This window comes from Rhodamnia argentea, chromosome 2 (assembly GCF_020921035.1).
Source record: "Rhodamnia argentea isolate NSW1041297 chromosome 2, ASM2092103v1, whole genome shotgun sequence".
In the NCBI taxonomy this organism is placed as follows: domain Eukaryota; kingdom Viridiplantae; phylum Streptophyta; class Magnoliopsida; order Myrtales; family Myrtaceae; genus Rhodamnia; species Rhodamnia argentea.
Window position 1 is genome coordinate 3,807,499 of NC_063151.1, and position 20,117 is coordinate 3,827,615.

Sequence of the window (20,117 nt, forward strand, 5' to 3'; positions counted from 1 at the left end):
GTAAGTCCTGGTAGTCGTCTTATGGTCTCAGCAGTGCAGCCGTATTTTCAGCTCAGTAGTATTTTGTTTAACAAGTAGGAATACCAAGATCAAAATTTCTAACAGGCAACTTGCAAAATTCCCCTAGTGCTTGACATAGGGATTGCCTATTGGATATCGTTCTGTATATACAACTGCACATCTGCATCTTAATCGATACAGATATGTACCGATCACAATAAATTCCAGGTGACAAATGAATTTTCTTGTTATTTATATGTCGTCAGTTCTCCTTTTCCTTCAGCCACCTGCACACCCGGCTCTCCAATGTTTGCAGAGCTTTGACATTTCCTGGAGATGGCAAATAATATGATGTTGAGGAGTTCGATGCCCCACTTCCTCCTTCACACATTCCTTGATTCTGCTGCATGGGAAGAGGGTGGATATACCGGACTTGAAGTCAGGCCAATCAACCTTCTTGGCAGACTTTCTATTGACCCAGGCAACATTACATTAACATTTATATCATCTATTCCTAAGCCAATGGTGATATACCTATCCTCATCCGGGAGCCAATGACTACTTCATGCACAATTGGTTTCCAGGGAAACTGCATTAAGAGCTGAAATGTCAACTAGACTGCAAGCAATATTCGGATGAAGGTTCTTTGTCCCACTCCAAATCTCCACATGCAGTGATAACTGTGGCGAGTACGTAGTCATCTACCTCAATACCTTCTGCTCTCATCCGATACATGAGCTTTAAAGCCTCTCGGCAATACCCTGTCCTTGCATACCCCATGATCATAGCCTTCCATGTTACCAAATTACGCTGTGGCATGCTGTCGAAAACTTGAGATGCCTCTGCTAGGTATCCACATTTTGCATACATATGAATTAACGCACTACCAACAAACACGTTAGACAAGGCAGGAGTCTTGTTTGCGGAGGAGTGAAGTAACTTTCCTTGCAAAAGATCTTCTAGCTTAGCACATGCTTTTAGTGCTGATGAGTACGTGAAGGCATTGGGCTCCACACCTTCATCCAACATATCTTTCAAGCGCTCGAGTGCTTCTACTCCCAGCCCGAGATGTGTGCAGCCGGATATCAATGCTGTCCAAGAGACAACATCTCTGAAAGGCATCTGGCGGAGGACATTGGAGGCAAATGAATAGTTTCCGTATTTACAGTACAACCATACAAGGGTGCTTCCAATGTGGACATTAGTTTGAATAGATTTCTTGAGTATCTGTGCATGGACTTCCCTTCCCAACTCCAACTTCTTGATTGAACCACAAGCTAGGAGAATGCTTACAATAGTGAGGTTATTAGCAAATATATTCCTTCTCTTCATCTCCCTAAAAAGGTCTATGGCCTCCTCACCGAGCCAATTCCGAGCGTATCCAGCTATCATGGTTGTCCATGTCACTGTGTTTCTATTCTTCATCGCATCAAATACTTTTCTTGAATCTACTATCTCCCCGCATTTTGCATACATATCGACTAAAGAGGTCCACACAAAAACATCATTCTTGATCATCCTTTTAAATGTGATGCAGTGTAACTGTCTCCCACATTTCAATGCCTGCTCCTCACCACAGACATTCAAAATGCTACACACAGTATGCCCGTTGGGCAATAATCCATCCCTTAACATTCGCCCAAACATTGAAAAAGCCTCTGTTCCATGCCCTTGTTGGGAACAAGCAGTGATTATTGTCGTCCAAGACACCACATCATGCTCATTCATCCGGTCAAATGCACAAAATGCGCTATCAAGCATCCCGCACTGTGCATAGAAATGAACTATAGCACTCTCAACAATCAAGTTTCTCTGCTCATTCTTGATAACACAGGCATGAACTTGTTTTCCGAGCTGGAAATCTAACCTCCTGCAACACAAATTCAGGATACACACATAAGTCTTGCAGTTTGCTCGAACCCCATCCCCAAGAGCATCAAGGAACAACCTCAAAGCCTCGCTGTCTAAGCCAAACCTAACGCACGCATTAATCATCGTAGTCCAACTGACCACATTCCTCTCGGGCATTTCGTCAAACACCTTTCTGACCTCGTCCAACCTCCCATATCTCAAATACGCAGACATCAAATTATTACCAACGTAAGCAGCACCGCTCCCTGAACATTTCAACGCCGCAGCTTGAACTTTTTGAACCTCTGTCACACTAGAACACGACTGTAGCCAAGAAGCCAGAAGATCGTCATTTATGCATTGTTCTCCAGAAGGGCCATGGCGCAAATCGCCATCTGGGTTCTCTTGAAAGCACGAGACATTGCTGGAAAAGCAACGTTTCGACGTCGAAGACAAGTATATGGAGAAGGAGGGATGGAATCTTCCGTCTCCGCCCTTTCTGGCTTTCGAGTAAAGGCTATGCTTTGGTGTTTGAGGTTTTTGACAAAGGAGAGAGACGGGTGTATTGAGTGAAGCGAGGATTGGCGAGAGAAAGGTGTAGGAGGAGAGCATTTGTCTGAACTGGTTCGAACTTCTTTCCCGAAGAATCGGTTTGAGAAGCTCGCTCATGTCACCTATTGTTCGGTCGGAGGAAGTTCCCTCATGTTCAGGTTGAGCTTGACATGATGACCGGCCGCGTCCTTTTCCCGCGTTTGTGGAAAATACAATTCGCAGTTCCCCAATACAAGTTAATTCTTTTTTTGTTTATGTTTGACGAGTGATCTAAAATAGATGGTGAATGTAAAGAAATTTGGGGATAAGTTCTACAACCAGTATCATTACTTTCGTGGAGCGTTCATTTGAGTATAGTAATCTTTTTTCTTTTAGTTCGCTTCAAAAATCCTATGTGGAGTCAAAAAACTTATGTGGACACAAAAAATCTAACGTGGCATCGTGGAACAAGTCTTTTCTAAATTTTTTAATGTACATATGGATTTTTTATATTTTTATTTTATAAATTTTCTTTTTCTTTTCTTTTATTTGCTTTGTTCCTCCCTTGGTGGGCGAGGGTCACCGGCGACTCTCACTAACCAAGATCGGCTCGCCCGTGGGCGAGGGCCTTTGCGGCTCCGCCGACCATGGGCGAGGTGGCCCTTGCCCAAACCTGGCGAGGGCCATTGTGCCCTCTGGCACAATCATAGGAGTCACCGATTGCGGGTGAGGGTTCGCAACCCCGCCGGCTAAGGGCGAGGCGGCTGTGGCCAGCGAGGGTCGCCGATGACCCTCGCCGCCCAAGGGTTAAAAAAAAAAGCAAACAAAAAAAAATACAAATTAAAAAATAACAGAATAAAAATTTAAAAAAAAACTATAAATAATAAGAAAGTCCACATGTCACTAAAAAATAAATAACAAATAATAATAATAATAATTCCACGCAGGATAATTTGCCGGAAATGATACTTAAGTGATCTATTTTACTCCAATGTGGCGCTTAAGTGAGGGAAAAAAAAAATATTATAGCATTCAAGTAATGACATACAAAAGCTATGACACTCTTAGTAAACTTATCCCAAAAAATTTGTGTTCATTTCCAAAGTTATTAAAAAGATACACATATGCCAAAAAATTGGCAAAGATTCATAAAAAAAAAAAAATGGTTTGAGTTGGACGATGTTAGGAATTCCGTCAAAAAATGAATTTTAAAAAATGACTCCAAATCGTTGTAGGTGAGAACAACTTTTAAGTACAATTCGTTTATTATTGACATTCATTCTCACGGTAAGCATAAACATAATCATTAGCTTGGAAGTTTTGAACAAGAACTTGCTGTTTTGCCACGGGTCGATAAAAATCGTGACCATGCAGCACAATTCACTTAAACCATACCATGCCCACGATTTCTGATTTCTCCTGTTTGGCCCAAGTCAGTCTTACTAACTCTTACTCTCTTGTTCCCACACTTAGAAAAGGAAGTACCAGAAGAGAAGAGCCCTCAAGAGGAAGGGGAGGAGACTCTATACACACTTATGCCCTTCTAAATTAGGAACTTTAGATATCCCCATCATTCAACGGCGGAGATCTAACAGATCTAATCCCAAAAAATATATAGAGTACATTTTTCGTATATCTTCACCTCTTTAGATATTATCCTTAAAAACTATGTAGATACATAAATTGACCACATTACCTTGGAAAATATCTAAAGCTTTGGGTCTCTAAAAAGCTTCGAGGCTTAAGTTTGGACTCCTGGCCCATTTCTTTGGCCTATTGGGCATTGAAAAATTTTCATCGGTGAACGGGGGACATAAACCCGAACATGACAACTTTTCTCCCAACTTGTCTCATGAAGTCCCAAGTGAACTTCACCTGTTTCAAAGGCTAACAATCACATGCATCTGTAAGTTTGTCGGGGCGCTAATGTTCCCAACCTTACCAGGCATAAGCACAAAAGTTAGGTGTATTCATACAGGTATTTCTGAAAAAAAAAAAAGGATATGCATATTTATTTATCTATTGATGAGAAGAAACTTCCAGACCTTATTGTATTGAAAGGCAATAGTTGGAACAAACGAGACAGGAGGATCACCAAGTATAGCACCAACGGCAAAATTTTAAGGACGAAATAATGAGAAAAAGATTCACGCAGCAACAAAGAAATTGCGGATATCATCAGTATATCAAATTAAAAAAGAGTGGTTCTAGTCCTTTGTTTTAGCCAACTTGGCTTGTATTAGTTTGTCCAAGATTGGTGGCTCCAGAGGGATTGGATCAAGACAACGCTCCGCAGCAGCAACAATCACCTGCCCCATGCACAATGAGAACCATCACAATTACATTCTACAAACTCAAGACAAGCAATGTAAAATAGCAAAGAACAGGAAATATATGTCGATCACGAACCAAAATTTATGTTTGACATATGGGCGAAATAACAGAAACCAGACATACAACACCAAATTTCTGTTTTGACATATGGGCGAAATAACAGAAACCAGACATACAACTGATGAAAAGGAGCTTGCTTTCTGTGCAAATCTAATCCCAACAGGGGACAAGTTTCAGCTGTCAAAGATGCATGGAAGGTCAAACACAACAGAAGCACATGGGAGTCTAGCATGAAAGTTAAACACCACACCCCCCACTCCATCGCGCCCCCCCGCCCGGCCCCGGCCCCGGCTCCAGCAAACATTTAGTCTCCTAGTCCTACAGGCTACTCTCAATCCTCAACAAAAATTCCTATAACACTAATATAGAAGACCAATGAATAGCATGACAATGAAAAGCCAAAAACTCAAAGCTAGAAGCTGGAGGGAGGGGTTGATGCTTCTGCGTGTGAAATCTTCCTCACAAAATTTTTTGCAAAATGAGAATTGAAGATTTCTCTTAAATTGCTAGTGGCATGGGATTGATTTGTGAAGATTCAACTAAGCCAGGTGTCAACTCCCTGAGATCGTCCTCCTTTGTCCAGGTTAGGTAACATCTACAAGTAAGTATAACCACACAGGAGTTGAATAAAAAATACGAAAGCTGACACCGAACCGCGGTACAACCCAAATTGACATCCAGAACAGATATGCTCAATCTTACACTATATCATAAATTACCTCATCTAACAAGAAGTCGATGGCAGCTTCATCCTCGGCACTTTCCTTTAAAGGAGCCCTTAGAAACTGAATATCCAGCTGAATTTGCTGAAACCCACTCCTATTGAAAGTTTGAAGTCGAACAAATTCTTGCAGACTTTTCAGGGACAATTTTATGATTGTAGTTATGACGGACTCCTGAAATAGAGATATCGATTCGGATCATTTGATGAAGAGACTGTTTACAACCACTTTTTCCTAGTAGAAAGAGAACTAGACCTGTGTGAATTCAACTTTAGTGAAAATTTCCACTTTCTGCTTGAACAATTTTGCCAGATGCGTTTCCAAAAGCTGGCTCCTGGCCCTATTGGTATTAGATCGACCCATTTTGTCATCTCGTAATGGATTACTACGTGAAGATGTAGTGCTTCCATTGCTGTCAGAACGATGATGCTTTCGTTGGAGCCCTTGAGGTAATATCTGCTTCACTTCAGACCCTACTGCTTCCAACTATGACAGATAAAATCACCTCAATGTCAACTAAAGACGAGATGAATTCGTATTTATCCAATCGTAGAATAACCATTAAGGACGTAGCAGTAGCATAATTTGAAGGCACAGCTTCCTTCTCTTTTGGATACTGAAACTTTTTAAAAATAGAACAAAAGATAAAAGAAGTGCCAACCTCTTGCAGTAGTAAATCAACGGACATATGAACCTCTCTAGGCTCCTTATGCTGTCAGAAAAGGAAAAAAGTGTAACATATGGTCAATGCAAAATAAATGCATCTCAATCGAAAACCATTAACCGTACTGACCTTGACCCAATTTGGTGTAGTAAACCTCTTTCTCAGGATGACAGAGATCCTCTGTGTACTCATTTTTATGTACTGTGAAAAAGAGATACAAGATCAACTTCCTTTCAAATTCCTAAATACTAGAACAGACGAGATTTGCCATGCTAATTAGTACACAAATTCATCAGAGAAAACTAATTCCTCTAGGCAATTGACTGGTCCCAGTAGTAGAAAAACCAACAAGAAGGTCCAAGAACAACTTCTCGCATCACTTCTATCTGAAGCATTATTAAACATCTTCAGATTCTAAAAATCGGAGAGTATTCCATAACCTTGCCCCTTGAAAACCAAAAAACATCATGGCCAGACTTGCAATGTTTTATTCAGATACACATCCTGTTTATTGAATTGAAGTATCCCCCACCAAAGTACAATCATAGTCAGTAGTAATGCTATGAAAAGGTCAAGCTTGAAGACACATCCTGTTCATTGAATTGAAAACTTCTTGAGTCAATGTGCTGATTTCACTACCCTGATGGCCGCATTGACAAAAGTAGGTCAGAGCATTCAATCAACTGTCCATGAAAAGGGATCAATAACTGATTAATGCTTCAACATGGTACCATTTCCAAACCATGCAGATGTGGTCAGATTTATCACTAGTCAGTCATGAGTGAAAGTTCAGGCTCGTAGTTATGGATTCTCAAGTGATAAAATTCAAACCATACAAGGTTCAGAAACTTTTCACCAGCTGATCGAAATCTGCGGCAAATTTCTCCTGGAACAAAAGCAGGTCCATATTCATATCCTCGAACACCACCACCAGAAAAAGAAGCAGCGATTTCCTGGCAAGAAGAAAAGAGGGTAAAAATTCCAATGCATGCCCCCAATATTAGAAGAAAAAAGCATAACGGGCAGCATCAACCATTAAATAAGAAACTCGACAGCTGATGATATTAAACTCCTTGCCTCGGTGATTCTCGGGATTGCACTCTGCTCAATGAAAACAGAGATTTGAGACAGCACCAAGACAAGGCCCATGAGACCTTTATCACTTTGTGTCCCCTCCATCATACTTTGCTCTTTATTCGCAAGATTCTTCTTCCCAGAAAGCAAGTTAAAGTGATCATCCAGTGTTCTAAAGAAATCTTGGAATCCTTCTTGAACCCAATCCACAATGAAGTCTCTCAGTTTAACTAGTAACCCCAAGTTGTCTTCCAAAAGTTGCCGGAAGTCCTAAGGAAAACATAATGAATAAGATTCAGAAAGATTTGTCGCCAAAATTCAGTCTAATTTTAAGAACGGCCATATTAGGCAGTAGCTGAACAAAATACTACTAAACAAAGTGAAGATTCGAGCATTGCATAAATGCTCACAATCCAAATAGGAACTTGCTGAATAGGAGCAGAGGAGATTGAGGCCAACACAAGGACTATTAGCTTAAGATACTTTTCTAGTGCATAATGCAGATGTGGAGAATTGATGTGAACCAAAAATAAAAAGACATAAGAGATAAAACTAAAAGACTAATTGCTCCATGCTTAGGTCAGCAAAGCTGTCATGGCAAGCATCTCTCACCAGCAAGACATCCATGCTGCCTTGAAGAATGCTCTTTTTGCCAGCTTCCAAGGCAATCTGCAAGGAATAACTTTCAGTGTTCTCGTTTCGCCCAAGAAGGTCATCTGCCAGTTCATAATCATACGAGATCAATTAGCAGTTGTCAAACAACTAAATAACAAAAGTCATTCCAGCAGGCAGTTAAGTGTACACAGATGAAGCGGCACGTCAATTAATGTAGTAAAACGTATAGTAATGTCCTGCAATACTTTCAAAAAAATACACTTACAGAAAGTATAAAATTATCGTCGTTATATGTTAAATGATCGCCAAGAAAATATGGATGGGGAATTAACCTGAGATATCTTGTTGAAGGTAAGAAAATTTTCTGGCTATGTACTTCTTGACAGCAACCTGGGCAGCCTGAGAGAAAACTAGAAGTGGTCAGCACTTCAGAGAGCTACTAATTCACCCAAACAAGTAGGCAACGCTAAGGGATTCATCACTTTATCAATTGCTTAAAGAATTGTAATAACGATGGCATAAAGGTTTCTAATTAGGACCTCCAGCGAGAACTCAGGTAGAGCAGCTTCCTTTAGGACCTCATCCATCAGAATCACATCCGTCCATATTGTTTCTGTATAAGATAAGGATTTAGATAAGCATTGCTGGATTCACATAGCAAAGTAATAAGATACCCTATTATGAAGACTTCAAATCATGAATTCATAACAGGGTATTGTGTAATAATCATTTGGAAGTAAAAAACATCACAAAGAAGTTGGCCCCCGATATTACAGATTAAATGAGGATCGAAACGCATTAAGCATCTTTTGGCCACAAGAGAAGCTCATCAGGCATATGACACCCATTTGGAGGGATTGGCAAAGCAAAGCTAGTCCTAAATTGTCTCGACATTTTTAACCTCCTGACTATGTATAGCTCCATGTCTGCAGATCTCTTCCTTTTGCTTTCCTTTCTATAACTTTTTATTTTTTAGGGATAATAACACAATAGTTCCCAAGCTGTGGTCCAATGTGCAATATTGTTCATGGACTTTTAATTTGTGCAATATGGTCCTTGAACTTTGGCCCAATGTGCAATGTCATCCTGGACTTTTATTTTGTTCAATGTGGCCCGTGACTATTGGTAATTGTTCAGAGCAATCCTTCCCTATGTGTCATTTTCACATATTCTACAGAGTAACATTTATCAATAGTTCAGGAATCACATTGTACGAATTAAAAGTTTAGGGACAACATTGCATATTGGCCAAAGTCTAGAGACCACATGAACAAATTAAAAGTTTCAGGACGACATTGCATATTGGACCAAAGTTTAGGAACTATTTGTGTCATTTTTTTAAGATGCTGCGAGGGAGGGAACCGATAATGCTTTATTAAGTACTAACCGTTCAAACGCACTATTCTAATTTGACTTGAATACAAGACAAAACTAAATCTGATAAGCATGTTCAAGGCAACTACTCCAATTTTGCACCAAGCAATTTCTTTGGACAACTGAGCAAGGATAAAATGAGAACAAACATTCTTGGAGAAAACGATCCATTCCTAGACTACTCGGTACACATCAATAAATATGTCCCCACAAGCAAGAATACATTTTGATTTATAGTGGAAGAGCTACAGATGGGTAAAACTTAGACTAGTGAGAACAACAGCAAATAAATCCCCAGAAAGAAACTAGTAGCCTAGTCAAAAAAAGCTTATTCAAAAGCCTGTACGCATGAGCTGCCCTAGATAAAATGCAACAAGGTGTACTCACTAATGATGGTAATAAGATCAGATGAAGAAAGTCTTTTCTGAAGATACTGCTCCATCGTCTCAAAGTGCCTATATATAAAAAGAAAGTCTACTTAAACAATGAATGAAATACATGTCAACAAAAGGAGTTTATTAGCTGAAAGAACAGTAGATATGCATGATAATACACTTACTTGATAACTAAATCCCGCGAAAGGGAAATAAGTTGCTTTTCTGAATCAGGAAATATGACCCGATAAGCACGGACGGCCTCGACAAACTCCCGAACAGAAGCCTACTTCACAAGTTAAAAGGCATGCAGCTTAAAGATAATGCAATGAATTATTTTTAAGGAGATGCAAGTAATGTGTATCTACAGTGAAGGGGAACAAAATGCTTAACTTCTCTATCATAACCTCATTGCAACTGTACAGGTGTCACTAGAATAATCCTCATGAAGTTTATTGTACACTTGGTTTCTGGGTACCTAATTCTTTTTGCACTTTTTATTATCCTCATCAGGATGCTAGAGACTTTAATAATTGCAGGTCATAGATCACAAAATAAATTCCAAACTCTCAACTCATTTGATAACTCGTTAACCTTGAGCTCATTTATCCCATTTACATCACTTAAAACAAAAGCTCACTTCTATCTGCTCCGCCAAAAAACAAGGATGAAACATCTACATCAGAGAAAATTGTAGATCATCATGCTATTTTATTAGAGTAATGCTTCAATTTAGCAAATTAATTGAAGCAGCATGGACATGCAATTCATCTGACTTATATTGTTGGTCCACAAAATTTCAAAACAGAACAGTGGCAGCAATAGTCAATCTATCCATGTATCTTTCAAATCTGCTGGTGCAAAGTGGTGGCACTATAATATGTTTCTAAGTATTTTGAATCTGAATTTGCAATTGCTATTGAACATTTTGGGGTTGAAAGTCTAGTGATCACATGCAAAATCACAGATATATATTCTAGTGACAGGTGCGAATTGTAGTCTAATTAGGTGGAAAAAGAATAGTTGAAGGTGGCAAATTTAACTTAACTACTTAGAACATACCAAAGAACAGCGCTCCTCATATAAAGGCGAAAGAATAAAAACCCTTAATGGTGATTCTAGTTAGATGAGGAGACAGAGAACTAAAAAGATGCTACTAATAAGCAGCCTTAGTTTTCTTTGGAGGTTTGAAGGAATAAACATTAACAAGCAAAACTGGTAAAAGGTTTCAGTCAGTGTCGCATTTTGTATCCAAGGAAACAATTACCTTAAATTTTGTTTTCGCTGAGAGGGAGTACAAGCACCGATTTAAAAGATTAAAGACGGTGTGAGAACTTTAAGGAACTTCATATAGGGAGGGGTGAATGCGGAGAAGGATTTCAGAAGTAAAGAATTGGTAAATCTATGGGTGCAGGGTTCAAGGTAGCCATTTTGGTGTTGTAACAGGGCTTTGGGTTTTTTTATTGGGCTTGATAGAGTTTAATATGCTGTTATTAAAGGGGTTGTTATCTAAGTAGCAACGACATCGACACGCGACACGGGACACGACACGACACGACACGACACGCCGACACGTCATTTCTAAAAAATAGAGAATTTCGACACGTTAGGACACGTTATATAGTAAATATATATTTTTATATATACATAATAAATTATCATTTCTATAATTTTTTTTGTAAAAATAAAAAATTTATAGTAAGAGCTCTTATAATGAAAAAAGAAACTTCAGCACTATGGTAATTTGATCCAAAAGCCAGCATCATAAAAAAAAAAATAATAAAGAAACAAGAATGATGTGTTGATATAATCATTCTGGTTTTCAAAATTAAATATAGGTGGGCCCAGATGTGATCTACGAGATATTTCCCCAATCTTGGCACAGTCCCTGCTCTCTATTTCGTCATCTTCTTCCCCCATAACTTCACTTCATACCTCTCTCTCTCTCTCTCTCTCTCTCTCCTCGTCTTCTTCCCACTGTTCACCTTGTCTTCTTCGCTCTGTTGTAACTTGTAATCTCTCTCTTTCTGGGCGTCTGTGGTGCTTTAATTTTTCCTCTTGGAGAAAACAAGATCTTCACATGGCTAGCGATCACGCGCCGGTGAAAGCTGTTGAGAAGGGAGGCGCCGGAGCAGGAAATCACCATCGCCACCCCTGGATATTTGCCTAGCGTCTGTCAAATCTTTTGGATCCGCCGATTCTTCTCTGCTTCCCCTTCTCCATCTTCCTGTTCCTCCCTATCTCTCACACTCTCTCTCCCTCATCTCTCTTATGGCCCGAGCAGACGCCCACCTCCCGATCCTCTTCGACTTCCTCACCGACACGTGAGTCGCCGGCGTGTCGTTGGTGTTGACTAGGTGTCGGATGCCCGACACATGTCCGACACTGATGCGGGACCACTTTGGCATGTCGGTGCATCCTAGGTTGTCATCCCCCATTTAAAATTTTTTTGAGTGATAGTTTTACATATGGAAAAAATAAATAATTTCTCTAGTCATTTCCTAATAGAAAGAAGGCAAAACGGTAGTCCCCTAGGTGCCACTTCTACGATCACCATTACTAATCAGCAAAATCAAAAGAAGAGGCATAATTGCCTTCTTATGACTGGTCACAGCCATAGTCGAACTAGATTAATTACCTACCATTTTTCTGAATGATCAATGCACATCTGTAAGCATGTAATCAGCAAGAATCGGGATACTAGACTTCCACTTGTCAGATCAACACTTCTCACACATGGCACTGAAAAAGAGGCATCTATTTTCCGATGTAACAGAAGAACGTCCGAAGTTAATCCGAAATAATGGGAAAAATGAAAATAAGATATAGGGGTTAATTTGGAGAGTTATCCTAGATTTTTTGTTGAAGGTGTTAATTGAAAGCTATCCCCTAAGATCACTTTATAGCTTGTGCAGAATGGAAATAGATAAGCCCATGCTAAATTATAGAGATAAGCCATTTCTTCACAAAGATCAAAGTCGTGTATCTTCTCAGCAAGCTTATAAAATACGCCAAACCTGGAGAACTTCTACATCATAACGATAAGAAGCATGCTTTATTATGTCAGCATCCAGATCGAGATTAAGCTGATAACTCAGAGAGATAAATTTTCACCATCTCTTGAATTACAATCTTTCAAATCCTTTCCATTAGATTTCCAGATGGCAACATATTCACTTTTTACCTCATGAGATGTGGGGCAGAGTAACTCAGATAAGCTTCCTTCTTTTGAAATGTCATTTGGATCCACTGAAGATTTGTTTGTTTCTCCAGCCTTAAGATTAAGATCCATAAGAGACAGTTCCAACTTCTCAAGTAGCTTTGCCTTCAAACTCTCTACCTGCCAACACCAAGAAATCGATCATAGATATAGGTGATAATGCATATATCATAGTGCTCATATTTATTATGATGAGCCCTTCTGAGAAAAAAATCCAAGGATTAAATATTTAGATAAAACAAGACAAAACTTCAGGAGTTTGCAATAACCAATGTTAACTTGATAAGAGATAAAAGAACAAAAGGTTTATTCTTCTTGCCATTTGTAATTTCAAACAAGTGAGATAGAAACACAATCATTAATGTACTTAAAACTTATTTACTAGGTTAAAAAAAGTGAAGTAGTGGAGCAGTACAAACCGGGAAATCTAACTGCTTGAGAAGCATTACAGCCTCAGCTCGTGCTTGAATGGATTCAGAATCAGAGAACAGCTTTCCCTGAAAAGTTTCGTAAAAGGGAAGGGCAAACAATAGGAAGAAGGTGTGTCAATACTATTTAATGAACAGAGACAAAACAAAGGGGATAGTGGACACATTACTCAGCCTAAGATTTACTTATCGCAACGACTATCTTATGACTCGTCGACCAATTGCAGTTGGCAACAGTGAAGACTTCGGAACAACTCCCTCTGTAGCATTGTATGATTTCTAGCAGACACAAAAAATGCAACGCCTGCTGTCCAGATTAAGGTAGAAACAATGTATTTCAAGACTCCTTTTGGCATGACATGTCGCAGGTTCAATACTATCTCATTCTCAGGGGATGATTTAAAAAAGACACCGAGGGCGCACGCCACAAAGTTGGCTTAAAAGTATTTCCAGTTATTGGACTTGACACTTCAACTGGTGCAGGAAAAACCCCACTAGTACGACTGTTCCCACATAAGGCTACAATTCAAAAATAGATGGGCTAATTCATGTTTTGTAAATATTTGGTAAACAGATTGTGAAAAAATATTTCAATTTTTAACCTGGCTGGATCTTTTTCTTCCTCATTTCCCAAGCCAAATATTTTCGCAAGATGAACATGCAAGATCCGCTGCTAATCTTAAGAACAAAAACCTATAATAGATCCATGCAGCCAAAACAAACTTAAATAGTTCAGAAACAGATACAAACCCCTCCAATCCGTCAACAGTTAGTATCAACATAACTGCATCAATGCCAATCCCCCACTATGGGATGGGAAATTGCAGGTAACATAACTGCAATCAACGCTCATCCTCCAATACAGCATAGGAAATTGCAGAAATACGAAACTGAAAGCTTTGAACTCTGACTTAAGTAAATTAGTTGAATAGTAACTGTTGCAAGAAATCATGAGAGGTTGGTTCTGTAGTCCGTCATCTTCTATTGTGAGGATTCACTAAGCAACATAAAGCCAATATCACTGAGCCAAAACAGAAAGATAGAGGCTAAAACAGAAAGATAGAGACCAAAACCTATTTAACATCCACAGTCTAGATGTTTGATCAGGTTTTGGATATTAGAAAGAAAATTACCATCATCCAAAAGAAAATATACCTGCAAGTTCTTAATGACTGTCGCCATTGCTTCTTCAGAAGCCCTTTTACAATCTTGGAACGACGAGTCCCCATATGCCTAAAGAGATTTTCAAAAGTAAGGACCACTTTAGCAATAGAGCTTTTCCCTTGTCTCATTGGCAATCTAACTGTGGTTTGTTTTAAAAGATAAAGAGGAAGGAAGCACACAAAAGACTACAGGAGCTTCGACAAGAATTAACCTTAAAAATTGGCATTGCTCCAGTATAAAACTTCACTGCATCAGCATATGCATTAGATTTGATGCACTTGTTAAGCCTAGCCGGAAGATCATATATGAACTGTTCTGTCCATGGAAGATGAAATGTATGTAACTGTGTAACTCATACATAACCAAAAAAAGATCTTACAAAAAAGTACTGAATATCAGACACCAAAAGAGAAAAGCTAATCGTTGATCCAAAATTGCCACAGTCTCCTCTCTGGAGCCTATTACCTATTCTCTTCTATTTTTCCCGCCTAGAAGAAAGATTCCTACTTTCAAAGTGGCCTAGCCTTTTCCTCCTCCTTCTTCTTCTTCCTCTTCTTCTGCTTTTTTTTTTTTTTTTTTGTAGCAACGAGGTGCAGAGAACCATCAAGTTAAAAGAAGGAAATAAATTGGTAGTGTTGAGAGGATGAGAGGAGGTAGTTGGTCCCATATGGTGCCATTTTTAGCTCGACATTTAGGGCTGTCCGTAACATCCACCATTACTTTAATGAATACAATTAAGAAGTTCTCTCCATGTGTAATATCCCCACAATTTATGTCCAAAAACTATTATGGTAGTGCCATAAAAGAAAAGGCTAGACCAACTAGCATGTCTTACTAAAAAACACTCAGAGCTGCCTGTCCAAATACAACTTTGAGGCTAGAAACGCAACAATTCCCAATCAGCTATTCTACTAACCATGAAATCCTTTCCTTGTGAGGTTATAGTGGCCCAAGGTTTGGAGGACTTTGCCCCAAATTCTTTCCACATAATAAGAACATTAAAAAAGCAGGATCATATATTATCAGTCACATACCTGAACCTTCCGTAGTAGATTGCGTGTGCGATGCAATTTCTCAATGTGCTCTCTCTTTTCGAAAAGAGAGGTGTTGACACCATCACTTCTGGATTGAACAGACATTATCTGCCATAGGTTGGGTAGTCAATCAGTCCTGATCTAAAATTGAGGATTCATCAGTGCATTCTAAACTAGATGCATCTATATTGGCAGAAGAAGGCGCCTGTGCATTCAAACACACATACAAGTGTGCATGCATATGCGCACACAAGAGAGGGGGGGAGAGGTTCCGTATACCTTTTCAAGGAGCTGTTCCATATTTGTTTCCATGCCAACAATGTTGCTCTTCATTCTGTCAGAAAAGAAACCATGCTCCACCTTTAATAACGAAAGTACCAATAGAAAGCCAACTAGTACCCAACAGAAACACAGCAAACAATCATTCACACCAGAAAGACTGCCTAGATGTTAAAATGACATGATCAATCAAGACCGTGATGAAGGTCTCTAAAACTTGCAAGATGTGATGCCTGGTTTACCTCTTGATTGTATCTGTAGCACTGATGAACTTATTGTAATTTTCATAAACCAACATCTGGAGGTCAGTATCAAGATTTTTTATCTCGGCTGCCATTTCCACGTGCCTCTTGAGCAGCCCCTCTAAATTTGACTTGTGGACCTGCATGATTCACACGGTTGCCGATTAACACCCGTGAGATTTTCCGCATCTTAATCATGAGAATAGCCACCTTACTCCTATCATATGCATCTTTTAAACCGTCCCTCTCTACCAAAGTCAGTCATTGCGATTCTATCGAAAACAGGAGCAAAATGCCAAAGGTCCAACATGGAATTAGCTCTCAGGAAACGCCAACACTTGGAAGTCACACACATCTCCACTAAACACTGATAAAAGAAAGCCAAGCCCAAAAATCTCTGGGAGAAAGAATTACTGACGCCGCAGATCACGATGTCAACACAATTCAGCCAACAATCTAAGAGCCTGCGCAGCAACCGTACGGGACAAGGTGCCTCAATCACGGCCGAACCGAACCAAGCAATTCAGCGACGGGCTCGGCCTAAAATAAAACTCTCCTCGCACGAAATCATCACAAAGGACCGCAGCATGCGAATCGGACCGAAAAGGAAAAAAGAAGAGAGTTACCAGCAGATTCATGTACTGATCGGCGTCGAAAGAAGTGGTGTTGATGGCGTCCAGGGAGGGATATTTGGACGAAGCGTCGGAGGACGCGGAAGGATCCGGAGAGTAGAAGCTGGACAGCAAATCTCTCATCCTCTTCGCCTTGTCGTCCAATGGAACGTCGTCTTCTGCAGCCATTTCTGTTTTCGCTTTCTCTCTGTTTCTCAAGCTCGCCTCGACGTTCAACGAGAGTGCGCAATGCGGTTCAAGACGATCGTCTCGATCACGACGATTCTCCTTCTCCCACTCCTCGTCTTCTTCTTCTTCTCTTCTCCTCCTCCGTCCTTGGCTTCTTCGGTAACCAGGCCTCCAGTCTCAGCCTTCACTGCAAGTCTGCAGACATGGCCACGGGGCCGGTTTGGGCCCGGAACCGGCCCGTGAAAGAACCGAAACCGGCCCGTTGACCGGAACCGGCCCAGCCCCTCACGGACCGGTTCCGATTTTAAAAAATTAAGAACCGGCCCAAAAAAAATTAGGGAAAGAGTTCCCTCCCCCTTGGGCCCCACCCCTGAACCGGAATCGGAACCGCCCCTTCAAGGGCCGGTTCCGATTCCATAGTGGCTACGAACCGGAACCGGCGGTTCACGGCCCATGGCCATACCTAACTGCAAGTCCACCTCCAGGAGGCGACTTCCCAACTTGCTATTTCCACGGCAAAAAATGCCCCTGATGATCTACCGCAGCCCTGAATAAGAATGACGAAAATGCCCCTATGTATGTCGTTTTTCATTTTTTGGGCAATGCCCAGTAAATCACGTCCTCTTCTTATTCGAAATTCGAAATTACTCATTATTTAGGAAAATTCTAAATAAAGGCACGAAGAGTCCTCATTTTTTCAAATAAAAATATAAAGTATATCTTACTTCAAATAAAATCTAGAAGTGTCATCTTTATTTCAAAAATGGGCCTAATCAAGGATATTTTTATCATTTCATTTTGGGTCAATACCACGAAAAACTCCAAATCGGTACGCTTGTGACAAATTTACTCGAGACTATTTTTTTTATCACAAAAAATCCCAAAGTATTATATCCGTGATAAATTTACCCCAAACTATTTTTTTGACCACCAAAATCTCTAAACCGGTACATCTGTGATAAATTTACCTTAAACTAATTATTTTTACTACGAAAAATCTTAAATTGGTACACCCATGACAAATTTAACATCGATTAAATTGGGTTAACATAACGAAAAAATTTAAATTGATACATATGTGACAAGCATAGAGTAAAAATCCCAAATTGGTACATCCGTGAACTATCACATGTCATCCAACTCAGCAATTTAATAATTATATTTAACTAACAGAAGGTAAATTTATCATAGTGCACCAGTTTAGGATGAATTTGTCAAAGTTGCCGGTTTATGATTTTTTTTTATCAAAAAATAGTTTAGAATAAATTTGTCACTAGTGTGCCAATTTGAGGTTTTCCGTGGTATTAACTTTTTTTTTCTTCTTTTTTTCTTTTTTTTTCGTCGGCTAGAACAAAGGAAGAAGAAGAAATTAGAAAGAAAGAAAGGGAAAAAAGAAATAAAAAATAATGAAAATATCCTTGGTCGTGCCATTTTTTAAAATAAAGAAAGTACTTCATGCTTTAATTTGAGAAAATAAGAACACTTAATACTCTTACTTGAAATTATTCCCATATTCTTAGCGAACATTATTTCCATTCCTATATGACTAAATTCATTCAATTTTTAATCAAAAGATAAAAATCATTCTCAATCATTTAAGTACAATTTAAATAGTGACTCTAAATTTATTTACTTTCATTCTCTTTTTAGTTTTTCTATTTTTGTGTAGAATCTAGTTAGTTACTCTCGTAATTAAGAATTTCTCATATTTTGCTTTTGTTTATTGTGGGCACTATGTTACTTTTCTTAGTATTAGATTTTACTTTCATAAAAATTAGTTTAGTGAAAACGAAAAACCTTTCAAGAAACCTAATATAACGAAACCCTCTAGTGATTTTTCAAAATAAAATCACAGTTACATTATCTAGAATAAAACTTTAAGAGTTGATATTTAATTATATAAAAGCATTCGTAAAAAAGGCTTTTTTTTTAATGTCAGTGGAGTCTTGTCATTTTGAATTGACAACATTAATATCATCCACGAAGTGTTTATGAAAAAAAATATTGAATTGCTTTATTATGCATGTGTCACGGGACTGGAGTTTGAACCACGACCGTGTGGCGACTCGTGATGATTCGGGTGGTGATTCGCAGAAGATTGGATGACGATGATGCGCACAAGTCAAGCCTAGGTCCAAGAATCGATTGCTCACACCGCTTGCGATGTGTTTGACGGAGAGAGTGAGAGTGAATAGAGAGACTAAGTTGTGGGGAGAAAGGGAGGATGTAGTATTGATGTTTGAATGAATACACGGTTGATGCATAGCGGTACAAGATGTGATGCGGACGGTGAGCGAGGTGATTCACAATGGCTATGCATGGTTCTATTTATAATGCGAGATGGCCAGCTCGTGTGACTCTTGAGCAACTCGTGTTTTGTCTTATAGTGTTTGCCCTGATGCATTTGGCTAGTGGCTCGTTCGAATTTGAATGGCGCGCGCATTGAGCAACTATTCGGCTCCCCATGATGCTGATGATGGTGTTGGCAGACTCACGTGAGGTTCTAGAAGGCTCGGTGGGCGGGAGGACTCGCGCAACTCTTCGTTTGTCCACACGCTTAGTCGATCGCTCGCTAGTCTGCCTGTGGCATGATGCGCAGGTTGATGTTGCACGAGTCTTGCATCATGCAATGAGTTAGGCTGTACGAGTCATGCATCATGCACGAATTGATCTTGATTGATGTTTGCATCATGCGGCGGTTGATGCATGAATGATCCACCTAATTCGCCCGCTCGATCAACTTGGTCAATGCTTGGTCAAGCAAGGGTGATGTAGGATGACTCACACGATCAACCATGGGTTGAATCATGTGGTTGACCATTGCACGATCGGCTGGTCGAATCACGGTCGATCCTTGAGTGAGGATTTTCTGGGACTGTGATACATGAATGTTTCAACGTGAATATTCTTTTACTATTTTCTTGAGTACGTCATTTGTGTGAAAATATCTCGCTAATAGTAAGAGAAAAAAGACATCCTTTCACGTGATAATTGGGAGACTTGATATACATTTTCGTGGAAATATCTCTATCGAACAAGAATTATGTATACGGAAGTAAAATGTTAAAATAAAAAAGAAAAAGAAAATATAGTGCCTTTAATGTACACAAAATTTCCCTATTAAACCAAAACAGAGCATGTGAAATGTTTACCTATGACAAATATATTTTAAATATAAATATAAATAAATAAAGGAAAAAAAAGCACCTGTGTCTACTACACTTTAAATTACAATTACATGATGGAGGGCAATTTTATCTTTTTAAAAGACAACAATTGCAATCTGGAGGGAGTGCGACTTTCGCCAACACTAGGTTAGGGTTGCATGACCTCGACTAGGGCTCACCTAGG

At 39.4% G+C, this 20,117-nt stretch overlaps 2 protein-coding genes and 1 long non-coding RNA gene across 4 annotated transcripts; 1 reads left to right on the forward strand and 2 right to left on the reverse strand.

Annotated features, from left to right (window-relative positions):
• Positions 1–168: 168 nt before the first annotated feature.
• LOC115748982 (pentatricopeptide repeat-containing protein At4g18520, chloroplastic) lies at positions 169–2,618 on the reverse strand. The gene has a single exon (XM_030685651.2). The coding sequence runs from the start codon at positions 2,518–2,520 to the stop codon at positions 610–612; it is 1,911 nt and encodes a 636-aa protein (XP_030541511.1). The 5' UTR covers positions 2,521–2,618; the 3' UTR covers positions 169–609.
• Positions 2,619–4,577: 1,959 nt separating this feature from the next.
• Positions 4,578–17,284, reverse strand: LOC115748993 (vacuolar protein sorting-associated protein 51 homolog). Of its 2 annotated transcripts, none has more exons than XM_030685674.2 (21): positions 17,230–17,284; positions 16,593–16,953; positions 15,967–16,106; positions 15,725–15,779; positions 15,446–15,553; positions 14,623–14,721; positions 14,403–14,480; positions 13,239–13,316; positions 12,784–12,939; positions 9,785–9,885; positions 9,613–9,680; positions 8,391–8,464; positions 8,184–8,250; positions 7,849–7,952; positions 7,240–7,506; positions 6,999–7,115; positions 6,292–6,363; positions 6,160–6,210; positions 5,754–5,984; positions 5,496–5,672; positions 4,578–4,691 (listed from the first exon to the last, which is right to left on the reverse strand). In XM_030685674.2, the coding sequence occupies exons 2-21, from the start codon at positions 16,764–16,766 to the stop codon at positions 4,590–4,592; spliced, it is 2,319 nt and encodes a 772-aa protein (XP_030541534.1). In that variant the 5' UTR covers positions 16,767–16,953; positions 17,230–17,284; the 3' UTR covers positions 4,578–4,589. The 2 variants fall into 2 exon arrangements, with proteins under 2 accessions (XP_030541534.1, XP_048130045.1); XM_048274088.1 differs by lacking the exon at positions 4,578–4,691 and adding an exon at positions 5,139–5,371.
• LOC115749005 lies at positions 10,981–12,069 on the forward strand. Its single transcript, XR_004016286.2, has 2 exons — positions 10,981–11,100; positions 12,023–12,069. It is a non-coding gene; the product is annotated as an uncharacterized LOC115749005 (long non-coding RNA).
• Positions 17,285–20,117: the final 2,833 nt, after the last annotated feature.